Source organism: Amblyomma mixtum, chromosome 5 (assembly GCF_055824585.1).
Source record: "Amblyomma mixtum isolate Tamu chromosome 5, ASM5582458v1, whole genome shotgun sequence".
NCBI classification, from domain to species: domain Eukaryota; kingdom Metazoa; phylum Arthropoda; class Arachnida; order Ixodida; family Ixodidae; genus Amblyomma; species Amblyomma mixtum.
Window position 1 is genome coordinate 105939151 of NC_143016.1, and position 27378 is coordinate 105966528.

The 27378-nt window shown below is 44.2% G+C and overlaps 1 protein-coding gene across 1 annotated transcript; it reads left to right on the forward strand.

Moving 5' to 3' along the window:
• On the forward strand, nucleotides 1–27128 carry LOC149343270 (transmembrane protein 19). Its single transcript, XM_089545800.1, has 6 exons — nucleotides 1–292; nucleotides 442–552; nucleotides 637–774; nucleotides 4180–4434; nucleotides 13564–13779; nucleotides 19476–27128. Exons 1-6 carry the CDS (start codon nucleotides 205–207, stop codon nucleotides 19640–19642), a joined length of 975 nt encoding a protein of 324 aa, XP_089401926.1. The 5' UTR covers nucleotides 1–204; the 3' UTR covers nucleotides 19643–27128.
• Nucleotides 27129–27378: the final 250 nt, after the last annotated feature.

The window sequence follows — 27378 nt, forward strand, 5'->3', positions numbered from 1 at the left end:
TTGCTGCCCATTGCGGCTGCTGCTTGTTCACCTCCGTTGCGTTGTCGCTGTGTTGTCGGTTCGCGTGCGAGCGTGTGGCGGCGAGCGCGATTGTTCTTGTTTACGCGGCTGTCAATTTCTGCAGTCGTGGTCTGAACACTGCGATGAATTTGGTGACGCTCTTACGAATGCTCGCATAACTTCGAAACCTTATTTCTTCGTAACATGTTTTTAGTTATCCTTCTTGCTGTGACACTACCTCTGTCATTGGCCATTTGGTCTCTGTCAGTGGTTTCGTCCTGGTATGCAGAAAGTAAGTCGCATTCTTTACTCGAGTGAGCGCAGTTGTGCAGAGTGTGCCTTAATCTGCACTTATGCTAATCTTTTAAATTTTCGGCGTGGAAATAGTCAGTGCAGTCATGTGGTAGTCGGTGTACTACATATGTGTGTTTCTGGTTTCAGGTATAGCACCGCCCACACCACTCCGTTTTTTCTTTTCCGCGTTCATCCCAATTTTTATATCGTCTTGGGGGTACAAGAGGAAAAGTCTTGACCTTTCAGGAGCACTATGTGGTCAGTACCGTTGCTGTACTGGTTCAATAGCTATGTTCACGTTGCCGCCACTTGCAGTGATTTTTCTTCGCAATTTTATTTCAGGTGTGGTAGTCGGCTTCGTCCTGACGTTAAGCAGCTACCTCTTCCTAGCAAGCCTCTTTGCTTTCTTTATCTCATCCTCTCAAGCAACGAAGTTTAGGAGTGAGGTGAAACGGAAGTTTGAACCTGACCACAAAGAAGGTGAGCAAAGTTCCGTTCTGTTGTCTGGAGCAATGCGGAATTTTGTCATGCACTATATCATATTTTCGTGTACATGTGAATCCTGTCTGTTATGTAATATTGTGGGACTTCTATTCACTGCATCGATCTCTTGTCATATTACTTTTGCTCTGTTCTATTCACTTCTGAACTGTAAACTTGGATGATCTTATCTCTTAATTGGCGCATGAGTTCTTAGTGCCATCACATATCCAGTAATAATACCGAAGCATATTTAGTTCACTCACGTATTCGGAAGCCATCAGTTTTCACGCCTAATTATAGTGGTCAATCCATGATCCAGTTCTTGTTTTCAGTTTTCACTTCAGATTGAAGTGAATTTAGCGTCCAAAGAAAAATGGTTTTGCATACTTAAAATAAGGAAGACTGAGCTTTGTAGGTGCTGAGTGTTTTGCTAATAGAACATTGTTCCCAGATACGATATCCTCCATTGCCTTTGGTGTAAAAAGGGATGCAACAAGTTAAAATTCTTTAAGTAAAGCGAGTCTGTCTGTAGTAGTGAGCATGAAGTGTGTCTGCGTTTTTCCCGGCTTTCAAAGTTAGTCAGACCCCGTTACAACGTGCTGCCTGTACAGATGCCTGTAATGCTGTACACCTGCATTGTTATACTGTATATCCTCATAGCTTAGAATTTACTCATGAGATCTTCTGTGTATGTTAACTGTATGCGGTGCATACAAATTTTTTAAGAGTTTATTATATGGTATGCTGAGTGCTTTCGGTTTCATCATTACGAAAAACAAATTGTTTGACAGTGTTGAAAGTTGAAAACTTGTGTGGTAGGGCTCTGCATTTTGAGACAAATTCGAAAAACGCTAGCTGGTAAAATTTTTCTAAATTGAGATTTATCCGCAAAAAACTCCTACTTAATCTGCGCCATCTGGCCTGTCAAGCTACGCTTATTCAGCCCTACTTAGAGGGAGCCTAGCCTGAAAATACCACTATCTCTTTTTTTTTTTTTTAAGATTTTTGGTTGCCTATTTTTATGTCCTAGGATGTTTTTTGTGAACATATCAATGTATGATACCCATGTGCAGCTAAGGGCTAAAGAACAGGATTGAAAATATATTGTGACTTCAGAATATGCCATGTTGACTCTAGGTTGGTCACCCAGGTGGTCGAAATTTCCGGAGCCCTCCACTACGGCGTCTCTCATAGCCTTAGTCGCTTTGGGACGTTAAACCCCATAAACCAAACCAAACCAACCCATTTGGAGCTGCTGTTCAGACTGTGAATGTCCAACTGTGAATGTCTTTTGCACGAGTAATCTGTTCGTGAACATTTTTCCAGCAGTGATCTGCACATGCACATACTTAAGGGAGGACCGGTTCTGAAGAGTTGGTGAAAATAGGTACCTTTTGGCAGCAATACAATGCTATGGCTTAGGGGGACTGTAATGTAGAACAAAATGTTACAATCAAACTTAGTGCATTGGTGGTAGTTCTGGTGCAGGGTAAAATTAAAAATACCTGAATCTTATGGGCAAAAGACTCAAGACCCATTTTTTGGCATTGTTATGTGGGAAAACTGACACTGCCCTGTATTATGCTATGTTCTTGCAATATGATGCATTCACTGCCAGGCAAGTTGTTAGACTAATATGCTATGTCCTAGACTAGTTCATTCTTTTAGATCGGGCTCTGAATTTGCTAGCTTATTTCATGTCCATTGCGAATGCCATAGGAGTATTCTTGATACTCTATGTAGTGAGCACGAAATATCCTGCTAATGTTTCTGAGGCAAAAATTCAAAATTATGCATATGTACAGTCTTTGTCAAAAGTAACCAGGCTGCAGGGTTTGCTTCTAGCTGTATAGTGGAGCCCTTGTTGCTTTTCCAGAGATCAAAAGGCATTGGAAGGTAAGAAGGCCCCCAGTCCTCACCTTTAATGACCATTTCAGTTTCAGGGAAGCTGTAAGGGCTCCACTGTATGAGCTAGAAGCGAACCATGCAGCCTGGTTACTTTTGACAAAGACTGTACATTGCAGTACTTAGAAAGCCACAACATGCTTTTGCCACTATTTGTTTAAAAAGGTGGTGTTAGTTAATTGCACAATTAGGACAAAGTATGCATACTTCAAGAAACAAAGTAACAAGCTCCCTGAAGTCAGAAGCTGGACCTTTATAAACTTGTGGCAATCTGTTTGTCCACATCTTGTCTAAAGCTAGCAGCTGGCTAACTGAGATTAGTTACTGATTCCATGCCTCACATTGTTTCTACCATGCTATTTTTTCTTTGGTGCCACTAAGTTATGGACGTGGTTTAGATCTGTGTACATGAGGAAGCTTAGTTATATTGGTACTTTATTGCTGCCTCTATATAGCGAGACTAAACCAACCCTCTTCTGTTCTTGGTAACATTTTTTTTGTATTGTTATATTTTTGTGCTTAGTATTGTATCTTGGATTGGTATTGCACTTTGATGCTATATAACAGAGTAAAAGATGAAAAAAAGAGGAAAGATTAGTTTCTTAAAAGTTTTACCTCTCGCAAAAGAAAGCACTATTTCTGAATAAAAAAAAAGCATTGACATACACAGCTATTGGAAACATTCGACGCACTTATCGAAAGCATGCACAGGAAGGAGCTTGTTATGTTTTGCAGCTGTACGACACAGTGCTTTGTATCCGAGCTAGTTTGTTGACTCTTATATAGTCACATCCTTTGTGATATGGTTTTTCGTACCAGCTGTATCACTGCAATCTCTCCCAGCTGTTGTCTGTGAGCACTGTGAGCACAACTAGTCATTCTCACAGACAATATATCAAGGGTCTCTGGGCACAGTGGTATCTGGTGTGAAGCTGTATGTAAAAAAAGAGAAACGGAGGAGGATGGGGGGAGCGGGGGTGCAATCACTTGGATTGTGGAGGAAGTGCAGTATCGTTTTGCTTTCTTTCACTTGCTGATCTGTTCCAATTCTGATTGTTCCAATTCTGACTCCATTGGTTTCACTCACCACTCTATTTCAGTTCTTATTCTTTTCTAATTCCGATTATCCTCTGATTCTGTTCTTATTCTATATCAATTCACAGTCACTTCTTTTATTCATTTTTGCTGAGTCATTCTTAGTCTTGCATCTCCCTCCTCTTTCCTACAGGGGGAGAGGGGGTGGTTGGCAGGTGGAGAGAGAAATCCCCTTAACAAGGTGGAGGCTTCGCACAGATGCCGAACGCCAGACAGCTTTCACCTTAATGGCACTCCTAATGCTGTTGCATTAAAAAAAATACCCAAAGCGGGTTCCATAATTCCTGGTGGCTAGCTTACGTCATTTCCTGTTTTGGAAGCAGAGTGAAACAGTACATTTAACATACATGTGGGATGTGGCTGGAGCAATCCCTGCAGTGTGGAAATCATTGCGCTTTGCAGGAGGGCAGCGCAACTGGGTCCAGGTTCTCTGCAATGGGGGCATTGCCACAGAGTTTGCACTGCTCTACATGCTTGAGTGTGGCATGGATGAGAAGCTGGTCGACCTGAGCAACAGCTGGCAGTGCACCATTCTCTCCATGGCTGTGCTCAGTGCCCTGGCCGAGAGCTGTGGGGACACGTGGGCCTCGGAGTTTGGCAGTGTACTCTCCAGGGGGGACCCTTTCCTCATCACAACCCTCGAAAGGGTGCCCAGAGGTGAGTCTGTCACCTCTAGTGACACTTGGGGTACTCCTGTGTGGAACTTTGCTCCAGATACTAGTTATCAGCTGTGGTGCCTTGGTGTACTCTTGTGGGGTTTTGTTTCGTGTACTAGATAGTGTCAGTTCTGGTCACTCGATGCACTCCTGTGTGAAATTCTGTTCCGGGTACTGTAGTCGGATACAACTTGAGAACGCCATCAAAGGACCCCTTCCAGCCAGTGGCATCAACCGATTCACATGACCCTGCTAGTGTGACAAAGCAGGGAGTAGTAGATGAAAGGGGATAATCTGTTCCGTCCGTGGTCAGGGATTGACTCCTCTCTGCATTGTGGCTCCGCTCCCTGCATTGTCACGCTAGCTGGGTCATGAGAATCACCAGACGCCATTGGCCGGAGGGGGATCCTTTGATGGGGAAAAGCCGCTGTGTTCTTGAGTTGTTTACGACTTTAGTTATCAGCTGTGGTGACTTGGCGCACTCCTTTATTGAATTTTCTTCCAGGTACTAGTTAATGTCAGTTCTGGTCACTTGGTGCACTGCACTACTAGTTAGGCATAATAAATTGTCACACCAAAAAAATTGTTAAAGCTTTACAGAAAAACATTTGGATCATTGACTGAGGAGTGTTACCGAAACCACATTACTTTATTAACGCTCAGTGAAGGTTGTGCCAGCTACAGTGCACTACTGTTTGAGACCTTAACAGTGCATGTGTAATGCACTGGTATGAATCGTTGCACAATGTGTTCTCTCAGGGGTTGTTTTGAAGTAGGAGGGATAGTGCACTAAAGAATTAAAGATGTTTCACTTTGTAATGGGATTGTTTGGTTGGATAGCTTCGGTGTGCTGATATATCAGTGCGTAATCATCCACAGTGTTCTTCGTGCACCTGACATTTCTGTCGGCCAAACATGGAAGATGGACTTGGATTGGTAGTATTTATTAAGGTATTGAAGAGCTTCTTGGTGACATCGGCAAGCTGATTGCAATTCCTTTGATGTATGGATGCTGTGAAAAGTGTTGATACCCCAATAGCCTTAATATAATGGGACACTTGCAGCATTGCTGTCAATCTTAAATTCACATTGAAGACTAATTGAAATTGGCCTGCATTGATAGATTACCACATTCTGACAGCAAAGACACTGTTCTCACTGAATCACTGAAAGTGGAGCTCTTATAAGCCAGAAAAAGCCAAATAATGAAATACAGGTGTTGCTATCACTGGGCAGTTTCGCAAGTAAACTGCAGTGCATCAGTGCAGTTTCTTTTGGCACAGATCCAAGAGGCAAGGTTACACCACCGTTCACTTCAAAACTATGATCGTGGAGTCTTTTTTAGCGTAGATGTCTTGAGTAAGAATCGAGTAGCGGAAAAATTTTTAAATGCAGTTTTCCCAGCAATAAATGCATCTTTTGCTACCGAACAAGTGTTAGCATAAGCAGTAAGAGCCACAAACTCGGGATTTTACTAAGGATGCAAATCGAATAGTTCTCTGTGCCCCTGATTGGTCAGAAACTGGTTGCCTCTCAGCTTCGAATGATCTCCAGTGTTGGCAATGCTGATTGACCCACACTATTTGGACCAAAGCTAAACTTTGTTGCGTGGAAGCGGTTGAAAAGTACAGGAGCTTAAGAGCATGCCAGGCAGCTGAAAAATCTGTCAATACCTTCATGAGTTTCTGGAGTTATATTTTGCATATTAATATTAAATGTTCATTCAAGCAGCATATGGGGTTGATAAATACTATAATTCATTGACCCCATAGTGAGACAGCAAATGAATCTGGGCGTTTTGTCCTTCGTACAAATGTGGATGCCTCTAGTCCACATCAGGTAGAAACTGCGTTGCCTTATGTGGCTAGGGGGACTGTCCGCATAAGAGCCGAGAAGTGCACTTGACGAAGTGCTTCAGTCTTCTATTTATGCATAAAACTTGAGGCTAATCTAATCATGCACATCCTTCAGTGTCTGCCCGGATGTTTTGACGCCGTTTGCATTGGTTATCATGTGCCCGTCTGAGGCTGTGTGTACATAGCTGTTTGCTGTTTTGTGATTGTCGTGCACAACAAACCAAAAGGATTAGTTGTCTGAGAGTACAAGAAAACTACTGTTGCCAGCCTCCCCTTGGAGTGTTTCGGTGACCTCAGAGATGCTAAAACTGTCACCCACAGTGGCTGCAGCAAGTGGCGGCTGCCATTTATTTTTCCGATACGCTGCACGAAACTAGTGGGAGCACTGAAGGGAACGATTTCTTTTGTGTTGCAGTTATATCATCACCAGTTACTGCATGAGTCTATGTAACATGGTAGGCATTTTGGCTGGTTGGCAAATTGTACTTAAATGAGAGAAGAACAAAACAATTGTGCAAACACAGCAAAAAAATTCATGGGGCACTTTGGCTGTCTAAAGTGCTGCAAGGCGAAAGCGTTTCCTGGCGCATTGTTTGGTATTTTTTCCATACTTTTTCATTTTATTTTTCTTTTTTATTCCTTTTATTTTATTTATGAAACCCATGCATTCACTAGATACGCCTTTATTCATGCTTAAACCTTGAGTCTTCAAGGCAGAGTGGTAGCGTCTCCGCTTCAAATGCCGAAGACCCTGGTTTGATTCCCAGCCTCGACGCAGTTTCTTTTTAAAGGTGCACTGAAGAGGAATCTGAACTCGCCTTTTTGCCCCGGGAACTCGATCTACACGTTCCGAGCTTTCTTAGAAACTGCGACTTATTGCCCTGTGTGGCCGATTTCCCAAATTAAATCGAATTAACAGCCGGCTCCCGCCCTTTTTTTTTAATTCTGCCTCGTACGGTGGGCGGAGTCGACCAACGAGTGGAGTGCCTTTCACCCAGTCCCGTGGCGGCTTGCCGCTCTGCCATCGGTGGAGTAATACGTAGTAGTCCGTAGTAGCAAATAGTCCGCATGTATTTTTATTTTTGCGGGCTTATTTCGCGGCTACGAATGAATCTACGAATGAAACTATTTATTCATGGAAACCTAAAAAACACAATAAAGCGAAAGCAAAGCCTCCACGGAGCTGGCTGAAAGGAACTTCACGTGTTGGCCGACTCCGCCCATCGTACGAGGCAGAATTAAAAAAAAAGGGCGGGAGCCGGACGTTAATTCGATTTAATTAGGGAAATCGGCCATACATGGCAATAAGTTGCAGTTTCTAAGAATGCTAGGAACGTGTAGATCGAGTTCCTGCGGCAAAAAGACAAGTTCAGAATCCTCTTCAGTGCACCTTTAAGTAGCGATGCCGAAACGCGGACAAATCTGCTGACACAGCTGCTAACGGCAGTATGAGGCATTAAAGGCTTTCGCCTTAAAACATAACATAACACCTGTCTTCACTTCTGTTTCATCCTGTTTATTGCATTATTTTCTTTTAAACATGAATGTAAGCATCAGTAAAAGCATGCATTACCTGATGGTTTTGATCACACGTCATTGCACTGCGGGCTGTCTTGAGCTAAACTGTCCACTTAAAGAATTCGATGGGCACACAAGCGATGCATAGCTTGCAGTGCAAGGCACATGTGGGCATCACATTTTGCTCAGCTTTTCAAGGTAACAAATTTTGACTCCGTAGTTAGTTGTTCTGACAATTTTCGGCACCTCTTTGTGAGGTTCTTGCATTTGTAAGCTTGTATATTTTTTATCTAACATACCCTTGAATAGAGAGGAGCGCTGTTGCAATCAGCTGTGAGAGTGCAAAAAAAGGCATGCCTGTGAAGTGTGTATTTTTATGAATCATCATAAGCCTTCTGATAATAAGTGTGGGAGTCTTCCGTGGGAATTTCTGGCTGAGGTAAATGACAGATTTCAAACTTTGACACCATTATCTGTGCAAGATAAGCTGGGACTGGGGATAGCTAGGAATCAGTATTGTATAGAGAGCAAGGAGAAAGGGTGGGGTAGGTTCACTGCTCTGATAAGGCAGTTGTAGTATGCCGCCTCTGTGTTGTCGCCAGGTCAAGTTCATTGCACAATGGAATGACTGGTTGTGTAAGTGCATTTGTACTCTGGGTGTCTGGGAAGCCAAGGTTTTTATTAATCTGCTCTGCAGATACTATGGTCACATCTTTAGTGTGCAAGCTTTGCATTAGGGAATGAAATGGAATAGGGTGAAACAAAATGAAATGGAATCAAGAACAGAGTGTATGACCTGGCTCTCATTGTTCATACAGGCTTGCATGAAAGGACGTCCACATTGATATGTAAGCACTACATCAGGGACCTAATGACTGTCAAATTTTATTTCACTTGTCAGTGCCCATCCAGACAGAGCGGAAAAGCGCCCTTTACTTGGTCTTTATTTCAAGTATTGTTTTGACCTTTGCACTGTATTTATATCGCATTTTTAATGCGATAGAATTTAGGCTGTCATCTCACGAAAGATTTCCGGCTTCTCCGTAATGATATTCTCTGGTCGATTCCCTGATTGGTCGAGAGAAGTCCTGTGACCTTGTGACATCATCACATCCTGTCCAGTGGCAACCTGCCCAGCAGATTGTGAGAAAACTGCCCACCAATGCCAAGTTCAATGCAGTTGCCACCTGTCCACCATGACGCTGTGTTTTAAATAATCACTTGCGTGTGTAGGGGTATGGGGTCTCCCCATGATCTATGAATGCGATTGAGAGGGTCGTGCCGACAACACTGCGTGATCAGCAGTGGACCAATCATAGGACACCGCCAAAGTTGAAAATGTGAGGACCCCCAAAATTTTGGAAGTAGGCCCACCCCAGAGAGTGGATTAAGGTGGATTAGTGTTTGGATTAGTTGGTCAGATTAGTATAATCCCACATGATAATCCAATGGAAGGTACTGGAACATTCTAGGAGGTGATGACTCATTCATACCATATAAGCAATGGACCTGCTCTAAGTGGAGGTTTGGCGGAAAAAGCACAAGAATAACATTAAACGTTCATTGTAGACATCGTAACAGGCAGCTATATGCTATCACATATCTTTTCTTTAGGAATGTGGTTAAAAAGACCTCCCAAGTTTTCTTTTTTGTTTCCTGCCCTTCTTTAAGCCTTGTTGTTTGTTTCATATTGGAGTACTTGCATGTAGTTACCAGCATGCAAGGCAGGAATTTTGGAAGCATAGTAAAATGTAAAAGTTTCACTTCAATGCACATCTTTCTTCGAAAGTCTTTGGTTGCCTGGAAGATAAGCCATGTAAGATATGTTGCCACTGCAGCAATGAAATTTTTCTTCCCACAGAGGGTTTTTTTTTTTTGCATGCCTGTTCTGTTACCGTCTTATCAAAACATTTTTACTAGTTTTATTATTGCATTGGAGAGCTCTAGTGGGACAAGTCGCTAGCATAGTAATGTATAAATGACTATCATCAGTTGCCTACATCCATCCTATTGCAGCCATTTGGCTGCAGTGGGTAGACTTACAGCTTCTGCAAACCATGTTCATTTTTTTTTCCTCCGTTCACATATATGGAGATATGAGATGTTTTTATCTGTAGCTGTGGGGTAAAATTAATGAATCTGGCCTACTTTCTAGAATCCACAGAAGTCACTGTACTAGTAATAATGTTCGTTTGTGTCAGAAAAGCAATTAAACAGTCGGCATCCATAATACAAAGAAAAGTGTTTGCTAGAAGACTGTGGAAGTCGGGAGCCATGCATAGTGAACAGAACACTAACTTGTGGAGGACACATGCATATGGGGGAAGTATGTACTGTATGTTTTCTTCCTCCTGTCTATGCGGGAGGGCTCTTTTATTTTTTTGTCTTACTGCCCAATCTAACATATATCCTTGCCTCGTGCTGCATAGTTGCATTCAGTATGGAGGAATAGTATGGCTTGTGCTGACACTCAAGGAAGTGTCAGTCTTCTCGGTTTGATTTTTCCTCGCTCGCTCCTTCCTCCCCCTGCTTTGACAGTTGCCATTTGCTTTGGTCTTTTATTTCTTCCTTAGGTTACAGAATGTGCGTCAGTAAGTACAGGGAAATTAATTCCTGTTTGCTCGCATGTGCTGTTTGGCATGTGCTGTTTGTATTCTACTCAAGTTGACACACGGTGCTCATTTCAAGGTTGAGAGGAAAAAGCATTTTCAAGAAAAATGACTCCATGTTTGAAGCAAAAAAATAGCTGTCTTTTGTGTAAGCATGAGTTTTGGTTTAAAAAAGAAAAATGGATGTGCAGCGCTGTGCTTTGGAATTAAGAGTTCTCATGGTATAAATATAAGGCTTCATTTTATGTATTCGAAGGCTAGCACCTTTTTGTAGCAAATTTCAGAGTTTTAAGGTTTAATTGGGCAAATAGCTTTCTTAAGTTGGATATATTTTTTTTTGGCACCTCTACTTTGTGAGCAAGGAAGTAGTATTACAAAAGTACAAGAAGATGTAAGAATGGTTAAATGTAATGTAAAATTTTGTGCCAAGCTAAAAAAAAAGCTCTTAACTCTGCTACAATTAACCTGTATCATTGCTATGTGCTTTCCTTGGCTGCAATAGCTGTTCGCTTCCCAGGGATGGGCCTAAATTTTTCATTTTTTTTGCAAAATTGGAAGGTCCATTCATGATAATGATAGTCTTATCGGCCACGGCAGTTGAATTTCGTTTCGAGGCTAAATTCTAGAGGCCCATGCACTGTGGTGCGATGTCAGTCTAAATTTCCGGAGGCCTTCACTATGGCGTCCCTCATAGCCTGAATTGCTTGTTACATTAAGCCCCACAAACCAATGATAGCCTTATCAGAAGCAATTTTGGGACAAAGATGTTAAGTATTGAACAACCTTGTGAGGTTGTAATTCAGATTGTCGGCAATGCATAACTGTGGAAAGTATTTTCTTGTCATATTTGTTTTCATGCTAAAAATGTAGTGACAGTAGCATCGTTGTCCTGTGGGATTTATTGCTGCTGTTTTTGAGCTTTGTTTGCAGTGTGAAAGCACAAATTTTGTAAACAAAACCTCAGCTTTGTTCCACACCAAAGTCTGTCTTGGGTGTGCAAAGGATAGATCTAGGTTCAGAATAGCAAGGAAGGGATAGGCCGAGAAAGACGGGCTCAGTTTTAAGCAAGCACTGTTTTAAGGCAATTTTGCGTTTAACAGCTCTGTTCATGACTTTTTTTTGTGTTGTCACAGTGGGTTGGCAAAATTCTGTCAGCACTTTGTGCATAACCACCATGCTTGGACCTAGGCATGTCTAAACTCGCCAGGAAGTACACAAGCAGAGTACCTGAATGTTATAAGCTACTTTTATTGACGTAACTTTATGTGATGCAAGGGTGCCTTTAAAGGGACACTGAGAACAAATTTAAGTTGGCCTGTGTGGGCAGGGTACCGCATTCTAATCACAGAGACAACTCTAATTGAAAACAGCTTTTATAAGCTAGGAAAGACCAGTAAAACAAAACACAGTCGATTTCATGAGTGAAGTGCTGGCATCGACACATTTTTTTTTTTTCACGGGTCCTAAAAGCTACGCTGCACTGCCGTCAACTTCAAAGCAGTGGCAACCAGGTCCTTTTCGCCAAGGACGTCGTGAGTGTGAATCAACTGGTGGGAAGATTTTTAAAACCAATTTTCTCGCTGATAATTGGTGCCAGACAAACATCAGCATGGCCAGAAAGAGTGTCAGAATCAACGTGTACTGAGAGCAGTAGTTACCTGGAATTGTCCTCATTATCCCTTTAAAATCGCATTAGGACCAATCCACTGGCAGCGGTGGTGGGAGCTCTAGCACCACACCCAAATCTATGCGCAGTTGCCGTGTGGCTTACATGTTCGAATCTGGGCATGTCTCCTATCATTGGAAAGCACGTGAGCTGAGGATTGCAATGGTATAGACTTCTTAATATGGGTAGATTAGGCAAATGTGAGCCATATGAAAATTGATTTAGATGATCTATAATGTGCATTTATTTTACGATAAGTGCTGTCTTGCCAGTGTGGCAACAGTTGGTCTGTGCCGTGCTGGCAGAGGGAACCATTTGTGTGGTTCATGGTTCGAGAATTGTGGCAAGTTATCAATCTTTATTCAGCATTCTTCCGTGTATAACAAGAAAAATGCTAGGACAATTACAAAAAAAGCTTTAGAAGCGATCACGGCATGAAATGTGGAAGCACAATGGTTTGTCTCCCTTCAAGATGTAACTGCCACTGTTTTGTTCTGTGCACTCAATGATGCAGCTGAAGTTTTTCTTCTAAATGCTAGTATCTTAATCAAGCCCCCCCTGGAGGTCTGATTTCCTTTAGAGTTTGATGCTTCCTCATAGCAATTTCTTCCAGAGGTTTTGTCATGAAGAGTTTGTGCAGAATTTGCTTGACTGCTTCGCGTGCCTTACTGTGGGCATTGCCTGTGAAGTCCTGCTTTGCTAAAAACTACCCAGTGCATGGTAATATTAGGGAAAGGTTATTTCCTCTCAGTTTTAACATGTGCAGCTTTACTGCAATCACAATATGACACCGGTTCATTTTACTGTCATGATGACTTTCACATTGGCAAAAAAATTTGCAAAGATTTATGCTATGGCGCGCAATGTGAGAACCTAGCAATTGCTGTCACACTGGGCTGCATGTGTAGTGTTGCTTGCTTTACTGACATTGTTTTCATTGTACATGTCGCGCAGCTTAACTGCCATCCTCCTCTATCTCCTACCCTTTGCCCGCCTTTCTTTCCAACTCATACTCTCTAGCTCCCATCACCGTGCAGGCGTTAATGCCAGCATAGCAGATCCATATTTGGTACCATTAAAAGCTGACATTATAATATTTACTCTTTAGGGCCAAGTATGTCCGGCACTGGACTTTTGCACGCGCTGCATTGTGCATCTTCCGCAGTTGATTATTATTAGGTTTAACCGCATAGCGTCATGACAATTTTTCACCATTCTTTCTTAGTGCAAACCATTAGTGAATGGAATTCACTTTTGACAAGACGTGATGATTCTGAATACTGTGCATGTATTTTACGACGCTTCATATCCCCGGCATGAAAGCTGTGTAGACATTGCGGGTTTTCTCTGAATAAGGAACAAAATTGAGTTAGTCTACCCTTTTCTTGAAATCAGACAGGATGCTTTGGCTCAACGCCCTTCTTGAAACAGCAATTGTGAATGAGTGTTCCTTTTCTTGCACACTGCAACTGGCTGTGCAGGCACCAATGGGGGTATCTCTCTGGAGGGCCTGTTGTTCAGCGGCCTTGGCGGGGCCTTCATAGGCCTGGTGTACTACATCAGCATGGCCCTGTTTGTGGGTCCGGGCAGGCTGCAAGTGGCTGCGGCCCAGTGGCTCGTCATCCTGGTCGGCACGCTGGCGGGCTTCCTCGGATCCCTCCTGGACTCCTTCCTCGGGGCCACCCTGCAGTTTACAGGTGGGCCACGCACCCTGGTACATTCCTCAGTGCTGTTCGTAATGATATCCACTCCTAGTTCATTTCTTTGTGCCCTTCGTAAGGACACTTACTGCTTGTCTGTCCAACAGCAGTCAGGTTGTTGCATGTGAGTGGTGTGGGTTCTTTAATCAGGCCATTTCAAAACTTTGAATATTGTCCCGAAGTGCTGATGAGAGTTGGCAAGGTAGGAAGACAGCAGAACACTTCACGATGAAACTGTTTATTTGGGCAATTTGGAGTCCGCGCATAGACTGCACGTGATGCGCACATAGGTGCACATGATGGGTGTCATGAACAGCAATGCCTGCCATTCTTGGGCCTGCTCAATTTTCAGGCAGTAGCAAACTTTTGAGATATGGTCCTTGAAAGTCTGACAACCGTCTTGAAGACTTTTGAGAGGACCAGGCATGATCATGGCTGTTTCAGAGTGCTCTGGTTGTGTCTTGCGTAGCATACACAGAGGCTGTGTGCCACTGGTAGTAACCAAAGAACATGCGGAAACAAGACTCTTTGCAGCAATGTCCAGCCATATTTTACCTGGCCTTGCTGCTACCGCACGAATGCAGCCAGTAATTGAGGAAGACGAATGTGTTGGCTTGTTTTTGGCTGCCATCTTTTGGCCTTGAGGAGAGCTTCTTCGTAGGCTGTTTTCTAAGGTGGATGTAGGCAGTGCCAGTACCTCACCAGGCGGATAGTAGCATCTGCAAATTGCGCACAGAGATGTCTTGCAATAGGCCTAGGTGTTTATGCAAAGTCCTTCGCTCACTATATACCGTATTTGCTTGCATAATGAGCGCACTTTAAAAAAATTAACGATCAAAATATGAAGGACGTGTTCATTACTTGAGGATAAAATATTCAGAAAACATTAAAAGCTGTGAAAACGGGACACCAAAAAAACTGCAGGGTACACTTGAGCTCCGCCTTGAGGGTATGGCGTGATAGCGTTAATGGGTTAATGCCCATATTTGCGGAGTTGGTCGCTCTCGACTTTACATTGTGGTGTTTAAAATCGGGGAGATAAACACGTTCTCCCCGTTTAACCGCGGCTGACACAGTTCAAAACCGCGCGGACCCCACCCCGTGGTCGCGTACGCTACCGAGCGCACGCCGACCACGGCGGGCCTTGCTCTACGGGAACAAAGGAACGACACACTGACTGACACAAACAAGGCATTTATTGCTATGACAACAATAACGCCAGCTAGCAACAAAATACACTGAGGAATCGAGGAAGTCCAACTCACCAGCACGGCTACGAGCGAACGTTCGCCCACGCTAGGGCAAAGGGATAAACTCCGAGGCCGAGCGGGACGGGCTCGGTGGGAGCAAGTTCCAACCAAGAGGCGCCCGACGACGAAGAGCGGAGCTGCGAGCGAAACGTCCGGTCGCTTCCCGATCCCAGGGAGAAGAGAGCTAGCCTTCCCCCGTGCGCGAGCGGCAAAACACGCCATCCGTGGCGCTGCGACGCGAGCGCCCTCCCCTGTTAGCTAGAGTAACCAAACTAAAGGGAGTGCTTTGCGGAGGAGCTAACTACAGTAGGGGGTGCAATACGGGAAAGTGAACGCAGGGGACGAAGGCATCCCCACATCCCCCCAACCTTAAATAGACCCCCGCGCCTGCAAGTTACATGCTATGGAGGAGTCTCCTGGTCTTCATGCACTTGAGGCAGGTCTTGCAGCGGAGGTCACGCCGACAGCGTGCACGCAGTCTTCCGCGGTATTCCGAAGGCGGCGTGAAGGTCTCCGCTGGGACGACTCGCATGGCCCGCGGACTATGTGTCCGCAGGCCCGCGAAGAGGAGGGCCGGTTGACCACTGCAGGGTAACAGCAGCCAGAGGTGGCTGCTGTCTGGTCTCGCCACGGCTGCCCCGGATGGATGCGGCGAACAGGATACAGGCCGCTCCGTCGCAGCAGGCGGCAGCGAGACAATGTGCACAGGACAGCAAGCCGCAGTGGCTCCAGTGGATCTGCAAAATTTCCGAAACACACTCCGCATGCCTTTAACGTAGGTCACGGTAGGGGAAACTGCGTACACAAGGGCCTGGTGGCTCAATGCTCAACTCGCTAGCAAAACGTGTCGGGCGGCTGTGCAACGCAAAGTTCGAGTGAACAAAGCCCTTTCTTGAGTTGAACGAGAATGCTCGGTTCATGCGAGGTTAAAAAAAACGGGTGGGGCAGCAAAGTGCGCCCCCCTCTCAACACCACGGTCCGGTGGTCATGCCACTTTTGACAAGGTGCAGGCAGCTATGAATAGCCTTAGGCCTCACTACCATAGTGACTGTCGACGACCTCCAACAAAAGAAAGACCCGAAACGGGTTTCGTGCGCGCAGCCGTGAGGAGACATCAGCTTTGTGGGGTGGTCCTCCCCGCTCACTGCACAAAGCAGCTTCTGAGCGATCGGCGCCCACTGTATCGGACTGTGTCGGAACGCCCGGTGCCGAGCTGCAATACCAGCGAGCTCGTAGTGGCACCCGTGGCCCCAGGCCACCCGGCTCCCGGAGCCGCGACTCCCAGAGTCGAAAAAGAGACAGCAAGAAAATATATACAGAAAACTCGGACCACCCACGCGGCTTCCGTACTCACTCGCTTCGGGCTCGGCAACTCCGCTGGCACTAGGCCTCGCGCTCCCTCGATGCGGACCAAGTGGTTCTTGAAGAAACTCCAGGAAGAAAAATTCACAAAAAAAAAACATGCTGAGCATGTCGAAAAGTTCAAACATGCTGCAGCGCAATACACCTCGCACCCAAGAAAGCATGCCGCAGGTCCTAGCGATCAAAATTCACACTAGGCCTACCACTTGTCAAGTCCGGACAAAGAGCGTTTCTCGAACCGAACCGACAGTCGTCCAATGTTCCAAGAGCAGGCCCCACGTTGGGCTGCCAGATGTGGGGTTATAAAACTGGGGAGATAAACACGTATTCCCTGTTTAAGCGCGGCTGACACAGTTCAAAACCGCCCGGACCCCACCCCGTGGTCGCGAGCGCTACCGAGCGCACGCCGACCACGGCGGGCCTTGCTCTGCGGGAACAAAGGAACGACACACTGGCTGACACAAACAAGGCATTTATTGCTATAACGACAATAACGCCAGCTAGCAACAAAATACACTGAGGAATCGAGGAAGTCCGACTCACCAGCACGGCTACGAGCGAACGTTCGCCCACGCTAGGGCAAAGGGATAAACTCCGAGGCCGAGCGGGACGGGCTCGGCGGGAGCAAGTTCCAACCAAGAGGCGCCTGACGACGAAGAGCGGAGCTGCGAGCGAAACGTCCGGTCGCTTCCCGATCCCAGGGAGAAGAGAGCTAGCCTTCCCCCGCGCGCGAGCGGCAAAACACGCCATCCATGGCGCTGCTGTCGCTGCGATGCGAGCGCCCTCCCCTGTTAGCTAGAGTAACCAAACTAAAGGGAGTGCTTTGCGGAGGAGCTAACTACAGTAGGGGGTGCAAAGCGGGAAAGTGAACGCAGGGGACGAAGGCGTCCCCACAACATTCGTAGATCGTTAGAAGTCCTCATTCCATTCCTGGCGCAGTGGTGCAGCGGTTAAGTGATGCCCACTGCCCTGCGGCGGCTGGTACTGCTGGCAGGTACTTATGAGTCCCAGGTCACTCTTCCTGAGCAAACTCTCACGACCAATGATCACTTAAACTTATACCTTTCAAGGTGGTCAGTTCGCTCACAATCCGGCATGCCACAAGGTCACGTGACCTAGGTGGAGGTGGCCCATCTGCCTCCTAGGCTGCTCTCTGGGCACCACCTGCCAGAGCCATGCCCGTGATTTGTCGCTCACTACGCTGACACCGGATTTTCTGGTGAACGGGACCTTAAATGCTGTTGCGTTAGTAAGACGTTCTCTTCAGCATTGTCTCCATGCTCGAAAGCTTAGACAAAACTTTGATCTTAAAGCCATGCGTATACGTCCCGGAGCAGTCCATAAGGCTCATTAAAAAGAGCAGTCACTCTGGAATAATCCACAGCATTCAGCACAAAACCCAACAGCACAGCAAGCTGCTAGAGTCTGATATATAGCAGATCGAACAGAGAAACCCCCTGTGGCCATCCATGGTTTCTGCTGGTTCTCGGATTCCTCTTGGTACATTCTTATTGCCCGTCACCAGCCATGGTATCTATTGGTTCTCTGATTCCTCACGGTACATTCTTATTGCCCGTTCGTCCTGTATAGAGTGAGATATAGTAGCCTTGACATCCAACAGGTGGTGGTTTGTAGTACTGCATAGTATTGCAAAATGGTAGCTGTTTCGGTGCTCAAAAAGCTGTGTTAACTACTATTAACTACCATCATTGGCCAGCTGCGAGATAAAAGAAATGTGTGTTCATTACGGGAGGGGAAAAAAATTGCACTTTTCTGGCAACCAAAGTAGGAAGTGCATTCATTATGCAAGCGTGTTCATTACGCAAGTAAATATGGTACTTGGGGGGGTTTTAACGAACATGTACTTTGTGATGGCCAAAGTCATAATCAGTGGACATGACTGTATTTCAAACATCATAGTACTTAAGCTTTGATCGACAGTAAATTGAAATAAGTTGCTTTGTGAAGTGGAATAAAGTAAAGACTGGTACAGATACTGTAACCTGTATGTAAAACAGTTTTTTGCTCCAGTGTTTATCAAAATAGTAGATCCTGTGTCTTTAAATATACTACTACAGTGCAACCCTGTTATAATGAAGTTGAAGGGGCCTGGTGATTGCTTCAGTAAAGCCGTTGCTTCGTTTTAGTCCGTGTTGACTTATGATTCCAAGGGGAATTGTCATTCCTTCGTTATATCCATTATTTTGTTATGAACCGTTTCGTGATAATGAGGTTCGACCGTGGTTTGATTTGCTGATAATGCCTCCTCAGTCACATGACGTAATGCCCCATGCACCCATTATAATTTGTACTAATAATTTATGGAAGCGTGCACACTTTCAAATTATGTAGCATATCAATTTTTATTTCTTCCACCAGTAGATAGATTCTGCAAACATTATTTTTTGTAATTTTTCTAGAGCAGTGGCTCTCAAACTGGGTTCTGTGGAACACCAGGGTTCCTTGGAAGTGCTTTTTTGAGGCTCTCCGAGCTCCGAATTTCATGCATGCCTGAACCTCTACCGTTGCTTTACAGTCTTTATGCTAGCTGCCACGGTGGCTCAGTGGTTATGGCGCTCGGCTGCTGCCCCGAAAAACGTGGGCTCGATCCCGGCCGCGGCGGTCAAATTTCGATGTAGGCGAAATTCTAGAGGCCCGTGTACTGTGCGATGTGAGTGCGGGTTAAAGAACCCCAGGTGGTCGAAATTTTCGGAGCCCTTGACTACGGTGTCCCTCATAACCTGAGTCTCTTTGGGATGTGAAACCCCCATAAACCTCTTAGACTAATCTCATTAATTTTTAATTGCAGACTTTCACTGTACATCCTGTCGTTATTAATTGAAACTTAGAATTTCTTGTGCTGCCATGTGTCGGCAGACTCCTTTTTACAGGCATGTTGGGCATGTAGGGATGGAAGCAAAGACGTTGGGTTTCTTAGTGCCTTTAAAAAGCCTTTGGTGTTCCCTAAGGTTAAAAAAAAAAAATTGGGAACCCCTGTTCTAGAGCACTGAATGGGCAGTAGCAGACAAGCCCACAAAACAGTTGGATTTTGTGTAGCTCACGCATATACGCATTTTGCAGGTGTGCATGTCAAGACGGGCCGCATAGTCGAACAACCTGGGCCAAATGTGCGACACATTTCCGGTGCCAACCTCCTCGACAATCACTCAGTCAACCTCCTGTCCAATTTGACCACTGCTCTAACAGTACCTTTGATTTCTGTGAATTTGTTTTCGCTTCTGCGTTGATGTGAATGTTTCCTTTATTTCCGGTTTCTGGAGTCGAGAGGAGTATGTAATGCGATTTTGCAAATGGTGTGGTTGTTCATTTGGAATGAATTTGTACTTTTTGTATTTATTTCTATATTGTCCGCCTTTGTCATTTAGTTCACTGAGGTTAGATACTTAAGGAGAAAAGGAAAAATGAGAGATTATAATTCATTTTTGCAGTTATTAAGTCTGAAGTTGGCATGCTTGATCTGTCTGTGCTGAGAAGCTTTCATTTTCTGAAAGGCATTGAGTTGACGTAAGCACGCTGCCAGATGAACTATTGATGTAGTAGTTCTCTGATTGCATGCTATCATTATTATTTCAGATTGCTATGGGTCTTTTATAAAAGTTTAATTTGTGGAAGAAGAAAGATGTTGCAATGATATTGATCCATTTGACTGTTGAAGAAATGGATTCTCATTTTGATGAAACTTTAGTTGAAGTTTTCCTGTGGAGAAAAAAATTTATTGATGTAATGTTTAGAGCTATATGGAACTCGGAGCTTCTTAGATATCGGGTGTTGATGCCACTGTAGTGAATTTTCACAAAGCATAATAATTTGGAGTTATGGTGCGCTCCAGTTCAATAACTTTTTGTAATTTACATGCGTGAAAAGCATTCTTACTGCACATAATAACTGATTGCTCTAAATCAGTTTGCGTGCAAAATCCTAAATTCATTACTTGAGAATTATGTATAAAGGCATTTTTTTCTTATTTGAATCTCCAGGCTAGTCTCCAGGCCAGGCCAGTTCCATGTCATGGAGCTTTAGAACTGCATGGGTACGTCATGATGGGGAGCTCAGTGAGACTTATGAGATGGCTTTTTGCTATGTTGCGTTACTTATTTACCCCTTTCAGGCGGCGTTTATCATTTCGTTTGAAGTGAATATTTTTCGGCGTAAATAGTGTATTCAGGCCTTGAGAAAGCCTATTTGTTAGCTCTCCAATGTGGTTGTTTTAAACCACAAGTGCTTAATGTTTTACACGCACATACAAAATTTCTTACGAAGGGTCAGAATACCTGGAGACTGTATTTTAAGCACCAGGACTTACGAAAAGAACACCCTAAGAATTGCTGGATCATTTTGTGTTTCGAGATGCACATGGTGCAAGAAATGTATAAAAAAAGAAAAAAAGGCATTTGTACAGGTGAAAAGTTCTCTTAGCAAGAAAATGTTGGAATATCTGCTACCAAGCTCATTGTTAGTGAAATATTTTTTGCTGCTTATCTAGTTGACATATTTGCTAGGTGAAGGATGCTTAATTCACTTGAAATGAAGAAATTTGTGGCACCTAGTGCTCACATTGAGGTAAACCTGCAAGTTGAGGATGCACACAATTGTGTACAAAAGCGCCTTAAAGGGTTAAGCGCGCGAAGCATCATGTAGCGAACCATCTGCCTAGAATTGAAAAACTTCACATGTGTAGGTGACTGCACATGTGAAATGCCTTTTTGACACACAGTAAGGTCAGCATCAGGGCTATGGCACAATTTGCTTTTGCCATCTTTTAAACTGATAGTAACCATTTTCTTATCTGTCTGCTGGCATCGTTTGAAGTTGCTTTTGTTGTGTCCCGACAAACTTTTGTGTGCACCCAAGTTTCATGTAGTGTACCTTCAGCCTTGTGCACTTGATGCCTCTTGATCTCTGAGCTTTCCATCACTATTATTGTTGATAAAAAGCTCAAATGTTGTGCCACATGTAATTTTTCTGGGTGTCTCTGCTGGTGATGTGAAAACCATATGTGTATAATTGTTAAAAGAGCTGTTCTAGAAATTATTAGCAGACTTCTTGTGCTTCTAGCATATTTACTGCTGACTAGCTGCAGCTATTTTCAGCATTTCTTGTTGGCTGTTATGATACTAATTTGCCCTTATTTATTCTCTTCTAATTCTGGGAGAAATTTGTGTTGCATCACGTACATGAAGCAGCAACTTGTTAAATTTACTGGACCTGTAGCAGAAGTGCTGCTTGGTCCTGTTGGCATGCTCTGCAGTGAGTACTTTATTTTAAACATACATGCCAATTCATTCGGAACCTGTACAGCCATGCGAGTACTGTCGAAATTTATAAGGCTCTTCGTTAATGTCTGCTATTGTTGCCACTTTTCCTTTAGTATTGCCAAACACAGGTATTGGCTTGCTTGCTTCCCGTTTTTGCAGTGGTAGTTAGCTTGCTAACCAGGGAGTTTGGCAGTGTATTCATCCAATGTGTACTCCAGGGCACAAAATGTTTGTGCACCAACATTCACACTTGGAACTCAGATTTTCTTTCGACCGCATCTGCATCGTGTTCAGCGAATGCTGGAGGAGGCCATGTTGTTTGCTTGCATGACAATCATATCTTCACAACGATATTCTCAGAAAAAGGTTGTTTACTGCATCGCGCGTCTTCACGTTATTGTGGGTGTACATTCATCACCATGCCATTAGTCATGGTTTTCTTGCCGACTTCGTGGGAAGAAAAGTTTGATAGAAAGCATCTTTGTTAGGAGTATTCACTGAATTTTAAGCTACACTTAAAAGCTCAAATTTAACGCTGGTCTTCATTTATGAGCTGATTTGGCATCAACCCTGGTTTTGGTTTAACTCTCATGGTTTGCTAATTGTTACCTTGAACCCGTAATAAATTGCTACTTGCGTTACAGGCCATCCAGTTAATGCGAAGCTCGTAAGCATGTAATGATTTTTAAGTAAACAGCATAGTGGCCTGCCATCATTGATGTGCTCACTGACTTCAAGATGTCTATCACCCACTGTGTTGTTTCATGTGAAGCGTTGTGGAATATGCATGACTTTCGTGCTCGAAGTGCAATCGAGTCATCCGAGGGATTGAGAAGCTGCACAAGGATGCGTGCTCTACATATTTTGCCTTGAATTTACCAACTTGTTGAATGTGCTTGTTGCGTGTGCTGGCTTTGCGTCACTCTGTGGTGCTTTTGGCAATACAATATAGTGCAATACTTTTCCTGGTGTTAATGCCTTCTAACTGGCACACTGTGACGAAAGAACTTTTGCTGCTAAACCTTTTGCCTCTGTGTGTACAATACCAAGACAATCAAGCATATTTTGCTCTCGTGGGAGAAGCAGCTGCCATGAACTTAACGCTTCTTGTGGGCTGTACACATTCTCGTGTGCGTGAACAAAGGGGGAATTGATGAAACTGGCACTTTTCAACGTGGGGAGAAAAAGGGAAACAGAAGCATGCGTAAAGGGACTGGTATCCGTGGTTCTGAAAAAAAAAATGCCACAATTGTGCCTAGAAATAAGAGGCACTGAATGTGCTGGTTGCTTTTCGTGACTGGCATGATAATCCTTGTCTTGTACTGCTTCTGGCTGCCAATTCGGCGACCTTTGATTGGCTACAGCCTATAACATATGCCCATCTGGTGCAGCACACATTCTGCTCTGTTGCCGCCTCGTACTAGCTGCAAAAAGGGTAGCCGCGGTTATATAGTGTTTACTTTCACGGCAACATCACCTGCGCGTTGCATATTTTGCTCATGACTAAAATGTATGTGCTCCTTAAAGTCACCTTCATGCAGTGCTGGTGAGCGGCGGTGGTATTGTAACCATTGCACATAGGCAACACTATCACTGACATTCCATGTGCGCATAGGCATGGGCTGAAGCTCATGGGCTCATTATCTCAAGTCATTAGTGGCAACTGGTGAAATACTAGCTAGTTGCACTGTAGTCCATGCTTCATGGCTTTGGATTGATAGGAAATCGTTGCTGAACATGGAAGATCTAGATCATCGCGTCAAGCTGCAAAAATTCAGTAACAATGGTTGTGTAGCATAGAATGGTGAAGTACCACTAAAAATGCTGGTCATGACAAGCTAGTCATGTCATGACATGTCACTTCTCGTGTTTGAATGTAGCAATAAGTGTATCAGCTGGTACAGTGCTCTAGAATAACCTGCATAGGCCAAATGTGAATGATTATAGTTGTGCTTTTGTGGCATCTGGGTGTGTGGGTTTGTCTGTGCTGGATGTAAAGCCTGACCCACTGGCTTCAAAAAGTCTTGCCCAGCATGCATATGACCGCACTCTTTTTGATATTGTTCTTTGTTTAGCAGAGATCTCTGTACTTCTCATATATGCATGAATGTAATGCGCAGAGGAGTTTCACCCTTCAGGAAAACGAAAAAGAATATTACGATTATAACGTGTGCTCAAAATGTTCAGGCCAACATTAGCCTAGGGCAATGCATGAACACAGCGTTGTCCGTCATCTCGTCAATATTATCCCAGAGGCAGTACTCGAGAAGCATGTACGACAAAATCGGGCACAGCAATCTTTCCACATGTTAATGCAAGCAGCCTTTTGCATAGTAACGGCCGCCGTACCGCCTCTTCTTGCCGTCACTGTATTGTGTTTCGTAAAGCACAGTTCCTTGCCAGTTTTCCCCTTTTTACATATTTGTAGCAGCTCTCTCTCTCTCTCTCCTGCCCGCTTGTGCTGCACATCACTTTGTTGGCCCATGGTCGTGGAGAACTTGGCTTCTCTTCACAGCTCGCGAGCCTTGTGGTTGTGCTCGTTGTAGGTACCCTGAAGACAACCCCCCCCCCCCCCCCCCCCTTAGAAATATATGCTCCGTATTCATATCTCTCTTCTGAACATAACACGAGATGCATTCGGAGGCAGATTATTTGACAGTAGAACTCGAGTTATATTCGTGCAAATATGATAATTTTGCCAAGTTAGCTCTTTGATTCAATAGTGTTCTAAGTTTTGTGCCGTTGGGTCTCGCTTAAATTGAGGTGGTAGGGTCTGTGTCAATAAAAAGGCAGCGCTTTGGCTTGTTCACATCCTTTGCCGATTAGTTTAGCTGATTCAGGCCATCTGTTGGTTGCTATTGTGAGCGTGTGTGTGTGCGCTGCTGAACTGTCATGATCAACTTGCTTCAAGCATGGTTAGAGTGACATGCTCCATATTTTATGAAGTGTTGATTGCTCGCTTGCCACTATAGCGAAACTGACAAGTGAGATGGTGTGCTCTTTGGCAACAATGCGCAATTTTGTCTGTTCATGTCTATTTCACTGTGCTGAATCAAGCTTGCCACATCTAGCAGCAGCTGTTGTTGGAACCGAACCCATCGAATGATCTGTGAGCCGTGACAATCACTAATGTATTTGCATACAGTGCAGTGCAAATATTTTGGTATGGCTATATACTTCTGCAGATGCCTATATATGCTTATGTATACACACTGTGGCTTAGATGTGTTGTTAAGTAGCTTAGTGTTGGCGAAAACATGTTTCCTCATGTTTTGCCTAAATATTAGTGGTTGACACTGTTGAGCCTGTGTTAGAGAACTGTATTCATTGAAAGCACCCATTCAAAAGACATGGCATTGCAGACTTCACCATCACACTAATCTTGTGGTCTTGTGGCTGTGAGGAAAAGGCCCCAATGCATTCGTGCAGTTTTATTTCTCAGTCCATTGCTGCCACAGTCTCCAGCACTGGCCTGAAATGAAGCATTAAAATATTAACATGTGTCAAAACATGCTCCACTACAACTCATACTGAGTGGGAACTGCAGTTTCACATTTTTTTACTACATTGCACAGTATTTTCACGCCACTGTGAAGGTTACAAGCAAAAGAACCTCTTTTTTTTATGGGAGCTTTCTGCATGTTAGTGGCTGCTCTGTAGGTAACAACGGCGAGCAAAAACTGCACTAGCACTCATTCGGTTGTGCCTGCACTCTGTGGAGTTTTACCCTCACGTAGTTGAATGCACAGGTCGAGCAACAGCTTTTATGACAGCTTTCAGCAGCCTGTTAATTCAGGGCTTGTGCACAGTAGCCCTTCTTCTGAACCCTGCTGCACTGTTTTGTGCTAATTATATTTTTCTCGACTGTGGAGTTCTAGTGCATAGCTTCTGACACCTGCCTCATGGGAGCAGGTTTTTTCTACCCTTTTCATGGGAGCTGGAGTTTTAATGACCCTTTCAACTTAACACCTGAAAGTTTTTGGTATTAAGACTTCTGGACATGAAATTAACCAGATTGCCACTGTATCAAAATGTGTTCATGTGCTACGGCCTTTTTTTTTTTTTTTCAAGCTTAAAAAATCTGCTTAAAAATTAGTAGTCCATCTCATTGTCGACAGTAGGTGTAAGCATGAAATGCATTGCTGGACAGCACATTATTGGAGAGCTCATTGATGGCCACACTCTGGTAGAGGCCAGGTTTACTGGCGGCTGAACTTTTCCTGACTTTGCCCGCTTCTGTTCTTCAGGCTAGGCAGCATGCATGATCTCCTTGGCTGCTTTCATGGCTTGAGGAGCTTCCGCAATCACCTGCTTTTCCTAGGTGGATAGTGCGCTTGGCTTCCTTCACCTCTTTTAATGCTTTAAGGGCTGCTACTGCTGCATTCAGTTGCTTCTGTTTTTCATGCTGGGCAGGTGCTCAGTGTTCCTCGCTGCATTGGCCTAGCTTGCCCACTCATCATATGCCATAGAGACCATTTGGCCACCTTCACATATTTGTATATGGCTCATAAGCCTGTGTTGACGGCATTGGCGGCGCTTTCTACCTCTTGGCTCAAAAGGCTCAGTTACACGGCCTTGGCGGCATCCTGCAAACGAGCATTTCGAAGTGTACAACGAACGGATGAAGAATAAGGAAGGAGGCTATTTTCACTACACAGCTCGAGAGGCTACAAGTTAAACTCTTTGCTCTAAAGGCTGCAGTGATGGTCAAGAAGCCTAAGGCATTAAGTAAACAAAAGCTTCCCTCTTAGCGCCAGTGCTAGTTCAGATCTCATTCAGGGCCTAGGTTTCTTTTCTAAGGTATTGTTCTGCTGGCTCCCGTTTTAAATGGCAAGTTCGGTATCGCATTCTTCCTCATATTTGGACTAAGTGTGCTTGAATTTCCAAGAATGGGAGCTAAAAGCATTTCATGCATTAACAATGCAGAACTACGGCATGAGCTCTGGGTTTCTAAGATGCACCGAGGACAAATTGAAGTTCGTCTTTATCAATAGATTTACTGCATTGTAATGACAAAGAGGGTATTTTTGCCGAATAAATCTTTTCGCTGAGAACAAAGCTAGATTAGGTGAGAAAATAAAGTACAGGTGTCGTCGTCACTGGCTAATTTTGTAAGTAAACTGTATTGTGTCAACACTGTTTTTTTTTTGCACAGATTCCAGAGGCTAGGCTACAGCGTCGTTCACTGCCAAGTGGTGATCATGGAATTTTTGCAGAAACAAATGCATCTTTTGCTGCCAGGTAAACGTCAACATACCCAGAAATAGCCATAAAATATATCCTTGAAAAAGAACAAAAACTGTATGGAGTTGTCGTCTGTGTCCCTTTAGCATCCCATATGAAGTGGCTGCTTGTACTGGTTGTCGGCATAGAGCTCTCAAAGGTTCCCATGGGGCCTGTTTTCCCGCTGTGCCAGCATTTCGTCTGATAGCGTACAAATAAAAACCTTGCACAGCAACTTTTTGTTTTTCTGTGCACATCCTTTTCCCTCCATTTTCTGGAGCATGCAGGCGTCGGTGATCATCTGGTGGTAGTGTACTAGGCGTTACTTTTCTTTTTTTGTTTGTCTTCACATTAACAAACCAAATGAAAATGCCATCCTTTCGAGAGCAATTCAATTGGTGGTCCTCTTCATGTGTTCTGACAAAGCACTGGAACATTCGCTGGTTACAGGATTCTGGCATGCCAGTGGCAACAAAAATTGCTGG

Coding starts and splice junctions, on each gene's coding strand:
- LOC149343270 (XM_089545800.1), top strand. CDS start 205: ATGTTTTTAGTTATCCTTCTTGCTGTGACACTACCTCTGTCATTGGCC. Junction 293..441: donor TTCGTCCTGGTATGCAGAAA/GTAAGTCGCATT, acceptor TTCTGGTTTCAG/GTATAGCACCGCCCACACCA. Junction 4,435..13,563: donor CCTCGAAAGGGTGCCCAGAG/GTGAGTCTGTCA, acceptor CTGGCTGTGCAG/GCACCAATGGGGGTATCTCT.